Consider the following 6779-nt stretch of genomic DNA (forward strand, 5'->3'; position numbering starts at 1 on the left):
CTTGGCCTACTGGATCTTTGATCCAAGGGACATATACTCAAGGAGGCTCTTTTTTGACTGACTGAATAACTTTGAACCATAGAAATAACATTTATTTTTTATGTATTATTTCCATGCTCAACTATGCACAAAACTTTATTTACATGGGAATGTATTAGATTGGAATATTTTCATCGGTTTTTGTTTTGTTTCTTATGCTGATTTGTGTAATTTATTTTAATCTTGAAGACTGTTTTTTTTCTCTGTCCTAAACTGTGAACTTAGTTTTAAAAAAAAACTAATAAAGTCTTAAAAAATAAGAAGAAACGATTCAAGAATGTGTTAAAAGCATTATTTGCAAAGTTATTGTGTGTGTGAAGACAGACTGTGGCTGACAGGTAGGCCCTAACTAATATCTAATTGCAGTTTTTTGCAGATCATTTTTCTTTTTCTGTGCTTCCATTAGAGGCATGCAGGGGAGAGGGGGAGAATGAAGTGAGACTGCATGGTCCATGAGCTGGTTATCAACACGCTGACAATGAGGATGTGATGACAATACTTCTGTTCTTCTTTTAAAGACTTTGAATGCAGCACTTTTAGGCTACTTGTTATGGAGTATTTACATAGTGCTACTTTTGCCTAAAGTATCCAAATATTTCCTCCATTGTACTGCAGTGTAATAAAAGTAATTTAAAGTGAGGTATTTCAACTTCCTCCTTCACAGAGACAAGGTGAAATGAATTAACATCCTATAGTACATCTGAAAATATTTATTTAGTATGAGGAGGAAACCAGCAACGTATGAAAAAAACATATATGGGACTCTCTTTGGCCAGTGAGGTAGTGGACTCCTGTGCTCTTGTCTACATAATGTTGTAATTAGAACCTCTGCCTTACTTGACTGTTTTTTAATTGTGAACGAGGGAGAAATGTTTACTATTCCTGGGCTGTGGGTGGTAGGGGGTTCTTTGATTGTTCCCTTTCTTGGCTTTTTCTTGTGTAGGCTATTTATGGAAAAATGGCTATTTTGCTTCAATAAAAACATCTTAAAAAAGTGACGCATTTCATCTCCCTGCTAGGAAGTATCTAACAAAATACTACTAAATGTGCATTCAAATAAGGTAGCTTTTTCAGGAAAAAAGGAAAAAAACGGTTCAATTGAATCCTGCTTTAAATAACTAACTCATTCTGTCAAATGATCATCAGATGAACATCAAATTGCATTTTGAGATATTTTCATATCTCTCGTTGATAAATCCTACTTTATTAATAACATTCTGATGATAGAAACGTCTATAAAATTTGTTGACAGTGAAGAAGTCAGGCAGCATCGGTGAGCTCAGTAGGGTGCTGTGGTTGTGGTAAAGCGGAACGATTGGTTTCAGGTTTTATTTTCCGGGGGACCACAGAGCCGATCATGGCGACTCTCGGCGGCAGTCGTGGGGATCGTCTCGGCAACACTAATCAACAAAAGTCTTCTTTTGCATCTCCAGAGAAAGTTCGTGAACTTCTTAATGCAGGAGTGTCATCAACAGATATCGGATCCAACAGGTGCAATTTTTTAACAATCGCACGCTATTTTGATTTAAAGTGGCCAAAGAACATGTTGACATTAGCTAATTTGGTTAGCCACTTAGCCTGGAAGCTCTGCTACTTGAGCCGCCTTCACTCAGAGTTATTTCAAGAGGGACGAGTCTCTACAGATTTGGGAGCTTGTAGGCCAGGAACGGGAGTTTGCACACTTTTGCTATTCTGGCTTGTTATTAGTCCATCTAACGGACAGATTGGTATGGTAGTCATTATGCTATCGCTCCCGTGCACTGTTGACGTTAAAGATAAGGGGGGTTGGGGACCAACGTTTGAATGTAACGTGGTGCTCTGTTAGTCTGCTATTCATTTCTGGAGTATTGTCCACTTGCTGCCCAGCCATCAAGGCCAATACATTTGGTTTGATTTCCTACTATGCATTCATTTAGCAGACAGATCTGGAAGAATGGAGCTGCTATTCATTGTTTTATCTCGATTCACAAGTTCCATTCAGGTGAAATGTTTAACTGCATGTTACTGCAATTTCTTTTTAATTCATATTACCACCAGTTAACTAACTAACCCCTTACTACTTGTTTAATTGAAATTGGTAGGTCTACAGCAAGCATTCCTGTATAGTGGTGCAAGTGTTGCGTGAGTGAGGAGAAAATGTACAGTACACACACATAAGTTAATCAATTGCTAATCAATGTGTTTTTTTTTACCATTCAAATAATAAGTAAGTGTGTGGAAACTGAAGATGTTTTTTTCTTTTATGTGGATTTCAGTGGACAAGGAAATGTGAACGTTCTGGAAGTAAAAAGCAACACTCAAGCACCCTGCGAGGCAACAAACAAAGAAGCCTTTTTCTCAAGAGTGGAATCCTATTCAATATCCTTTCACTTATTTTGACCTTTTGACCCAGTTAAAGGCATCCATGTTTTTACATTATAAAGACAGCACTTGTTGATCTATAATTTTGATATGTTTTTTTTTTTTTTATATTTCACATATGAAGAGACTTAGATGATCCATGTGGGAAATGTATAGATATCTACTTTCATTCAGAGTAATAATAAATGTGACGATAGGCTACTTGTTTTGTGTCTGAGTGAAATTTTCCTTAGCATAGCACTGTTTGAAATGGGCAGGCAAACCCCGCACACTGTCCCCTCTGATGTGCGCCAGATATGGCTGGATCAACGTTGGCTGTGATATGCTCAAGTGCTCCAGCTGCCAGGCTTTCCTTTGTGCATCACTACAACCAACTTTAGACTTTGAAAAATGTGAGCAAAACTTAAGTAACAGAAAAATACAAGGGCACACTTTATTTTTTATTTTGGCAAGGTAGGGCAGATGATGCCAGTCTGCCAAAAATGAAAGGTCAAACAACTCACCTTGTTTCTTTAATAGATGGATCCCGCATTGCAGAGATATCAAGGCAGCTTCAGACGCAGCATGAGAAGTTTTGCCCCTGGCCTGACTTTCCATGCCCAGGTAGGCGCAAGCATTTTGTATTGCATGCATACACCAACAAAATGATCTATACCATGACCATGTCATTTCAGCTGAATTAACCCTGAGGATCCACTTGATGGTTAAGATAAATGTTATCATTTCAGAGCGTTTCTGGCAGGTTCCAGCCTGTGAACCATCGGCACTTCTCACTGCCTTCTTAGAGCGCTTCCAGAGCACTTGTCTCATTGCACAGCAGCTGCCTGCCATGAAGCCGGAGCAGCTAAAGTCTATGGTGAGGCCGAGTCTTGGATACTGACAAAAATTCACTCTGAAGCATTATGAACATTTTTCATATTACAGAAAGGCCTTTGAAGAATGCTTCCAGGAGATCATGTTAAGAACAGTCAGATTCATTCTAGAAAACATTGAACTTTATGTGTGGATGTATTCAACAATTAGAAAACATAGCATTTTCAGTTGTTCACGTTACTAATGTCCACTGTTTCATTGCAGTCTTTGACTGAGGATGTAATCAGTGTTATACTGCAGCTGATCGAGGACGAACAAAAGAGAACGGGACGTTCTCCATGTTCTGAACCTTTGGCTGTCCAGGTGGCTGCATGCATTGTTTCTCTTTGTGGCTGGGCTGCAAGGTGAGATGAAACTACCCTTTTGCTGTGCTTGACTCTTCAATACACTTTACACTTGCTCAGTACATTTTCTAGTACACACAACTTGATATTGCCATAAACTAGAGTAAGCAAACACAGAAGCTAATTTCCAATGTCGAATAAATTGTCAATGATGTACTAGCTGTAAAGTACAGGGGAAGTAATTTAGGAAACTGAGAGAAACAATTTTAACACTCCTCCACCTGATCAAGATGTCTGAGCCATGGATTTCTCTATCTTAGCCCAGCTCTGCATGCCATGAACCTGCCCATCCTCACCTGCTCGTACTGTATGCGCAAGGTGGGTTTGTGGAACTTCCACCAGATGGAGGGAAATGGAGGCGATGGAGATGCCTCACCAAACACTGAAGGGCCCTCTGCTCAAGCAACAGGTCCTGCCCCTGCAGCTATGCATGAGGGCCAAGGGGACCAGTCTGCTTCTGCCTCAGCCTCCTCTGCTACAACTCCATGTCGCATGAAGCTGAGGAGCCAGGACGCCACCCGCTCTGACCAGGCAAGCTTTAAGCAATTGAAGGGTGACCAGCTAAATAAGCTAGACTTATATGCATATGTTAATATTAAGCAGAATTACTTTACTCTCTGTATAACAATGGCAAGTGTACCAGGTTGCTTTTTTTTTTTTTTTTTTTTAACCTTGCTCTGGTGTGTGTTACAGAGTGAGGGAACCTCTTCCCCTGTGTCTTTGCGTGCGCGAAGCAGAGACTCACCAAGCCCCAGTGAAGAGCTGCCAAGTCTTTTGCCCAGGGGAAAAAGGTCTGCAACTCGCAGTAGAGGACAGGGGGACACCTCTGGGGCTGATGGTGCTGCGAGCTTGCAGCACCCTCCTAAACGCCTGTGCCTGTCATCAGTTGGTGATCCTGTAAGAACTAACATTACTGCTGATTTCACACCTTGTTTTTTTTTACAGTTTTATTATAACACAGGACTCCATAACTTTTAATACAGTGCTGCGTGGTCATTAAGTCAATGTTTTGAGAGTAATATCAATGATTGTAACACTTGTAGTCAAGATAGGACTGCACTCATCACATTTTGATTCTTACCTCTATGCAATCTCATTCTTGCATGACAGATTTTGACACATTTACATTAGCAAAGAGATTGGTTCTTTAAAGTCAGTACTCCTAGTTTCTTTATAAGTAGCATCAGCAAATGATGATGATGATGATGATGAAAGCACCTAGTTTGCAAGCAGTGTTTTGTCCTAATCATAGCAAAAGAGGTTAGCACTATACATTTGTGCAAACACCTGAAATGTCATCAAATAATAATATCAACATACCTGACAAGCTCTCAAAGGCCTACAGAGGTCACAGATGTATATCTTGATCCAGACATAGTTTTCCCAAGAATCATGAGAGAAACCTTTTCTAAACTCAAGTTTAAGTGGAGAAAAAAAAAAAATCAGAATTCTCACTTTATCCAGTATTTGACACACCTAATTCAAGGTAAGGCTGTATAACCGATATCCTAATGGTATTTCAGGATGGGCTCCTGCACAAGAATGCATTTGACCCCCTCGCTCAGCACAGAGACTGGTGTCCCTGGATCTCTGCGGGAAAGGAGAATGTGGATCCAGGGGCAAACCCCTTTTTGGATGGAGTCTCAGAGCTTAATCAGCAGGGCTGGAAGGCTGCTCTTGACCTCCTCATGCCCATGAAGAAGAACTCCAGTACAGTAGGAGGCAGTCCAGGACAGGCAAGTCAAGACTTATGAAAGATTCAGGATTTTTATTTGCCATTTGTGCATACACCAAACAGTCCAGGCACATAGGAATTATTGTGCAGGCTCTTTGAGTCAAGTAAAAAGAGTTAAGGGCAAAGAAACGTTGCATTTTAAAACAGAAATGACCACATCACATCCTCTGGAAAAAGATGCATAGCAATACATGCATGGACATGCTAATTTCAGTTTTTTTGTTATTACTGTTAACACTTGGCTTTGTAGTGTTAATTTAAACAATATGTGACATTTTTCTATTCTCTCTTTCCTCCCAGGGCCCTAGGGACAAGTCTAAAAGGGTTTTTGCTATATTCCGTCAGTGGCAGGTATCCTCCTCTCCGTCTCAGTAGACTGTTTCCATCCAAACAGCATCACAACACTGAATTGATGAACAGACCTGCCCTCTTTTTTGTGGTACGGAGTAGTAGTACCAATGACAGGAGTGTAATATCATATCAATGTTTGCCATCGTGTTTACAGTCACTGTTTCTGGAGGGAAAGGAAGTTGATGGTGTCTATAGGCAAATAAGTGTCTTCTCTGTGAACAGTGAAATATGTGAAGGATGCCTGTGTGGCTTTAAAACCTTTGAATTCATTTTCATCAAAATTGGGATGTGCAGACATTGGGGCCTCTTTAAGCCTTGTATAATGTGTGTGCATAAGTAGTCATCGAGTAATAGAACACATCTCAGTGTTGTTAATTGGCCACAAACAAGGCTTACTATTACTATTTACCTCACATGAGGATTGCTTGGATAGTCCTTCATGACATTGTGGTAGTCTGGATTTCTGTGGGACACGAGACAAGAAATCCATTATCGTGAGAAAGGGCAAAATGGCTCGACACTGGAAAGGCAATGTTTACCTTCAATGTATGGTGAGTCATTTCGGGAGTGGTCAATTTTTAACCTCAGATTAGCAAAAAAACTGTGAGGAAGTCATTTTTGTGTGTGTACTGTTGTGCTTGAAGCTAACATGTATACGAATTCTCTTTTGAAAAGAACAATCCTTTTTGGAGTAGTGAAATGTTTTTTTAATTTCGTCAATCCTGATTACTGCAGGCAGGAAGAACCATGTGCCATGAATTTCAAACCTGTTTTGATTCAAATTCAGGATACCTGTACTGCATTTTTGCCTTCCAGTGACATCTCATTGCTAATGCAGTCCTCTTTTTCTTGCATGTGCTTTTATCTTCGTAGTTTCCTAAAAGGGTTTAATAAAATGCTCTTCTGAAAGTTTGTTTTACTTTGCATGTTGAACCTGACATTTCAACCAAAGAAAAGGTTAGCTAAGATTAGAAATGATTATATTGTTAATACAAGGAAAATACATTAAGTACATTCAGATATGCCTCTTGTAAATATTTTAGTACCCATTGTTGCAGCTTGCACAGTGACTTGAC

At 39.8% G+C, this 6779-nt stretch overlaps 1 protein-coding gene across 2 annotated transcripts; it reads left to right on the top strand.

Annotated features, from left to right (window-relative positions):
• Positions 1–1380: 1380 nt before the first annotated feature.
• zc3hc1 (zinc finger, C3HC-type containing 1) lies at positions 1381–6612 on the top strand. Of its 2 annotated transcripts, XM_078243138.1 has the most exons (11): positions 1688–2020; positions 2121–2160; positions 2295–2397; positions 2642–2792; positions 2920–3003; positions 3129–3256; positions 3478–3617; positions 3878–4148; positions 4311–4514; positions 5141–5353; positions 5653–6612. In XM_078243138.1, exons 1-11 carry the CDS (start codon positions 1942–1944, stop codon positions 5725–5727), a joined length of 1488 nt encoding a protein of 495 aa, XP_078099264.1. In that variant the 5' UTR covers positions 1688–1941; the 3' UTR covers positions 5728–6612. The 2 variants fall into 2 exon arrangements, with proteins under 2 accessions (XP_078099263.1, XP_078099264.1); XM_078243137.1 differs by lacking the exons at positions 1688–2020; positions 2121–2160 and adding an exon at positions 1381–1530.
• The last annotated feature ends 167 nt before the right edge of the window (positions 6613–6779 follow it).

This window comes from Sander vitreus, chromosome 23, assembly GCF_031162955.1.
Source record: "Sander vitreus isolate 19-12246 chromosome 23, sanVit1, whole genome shotgun sequence".
Classification (NCBI taxonomy): Eukaryota; Metazoa; Chordata; class Actinopteri; order Perciformes; family Percidae; genus Sander; species Sander vitreus.

Coding starts and splice junctions, on each gene's coding strand:
- zc3hc1 (XM_078243137.1), top strand. CDS start 1,397: ATGGCGACTCTCGGCGGCAGTCGTGGGGATCGTCTCGGCAACACTAAT. Junction 3,257..3,477: donor CGGAGCAGCTAAAGTCTATG/GTGAGGCCGAGT, acceptor GTTTCATTGCAG/TCTTTGACTGAGGATGTAAT. Junction 4,149..4,310: donor ACGCCACCCGCTCTGACCAG/GCAAGCTTTAAG, acceptor TGTGTGTTACAG/AGTGAGGGAACCTCTTCCCC.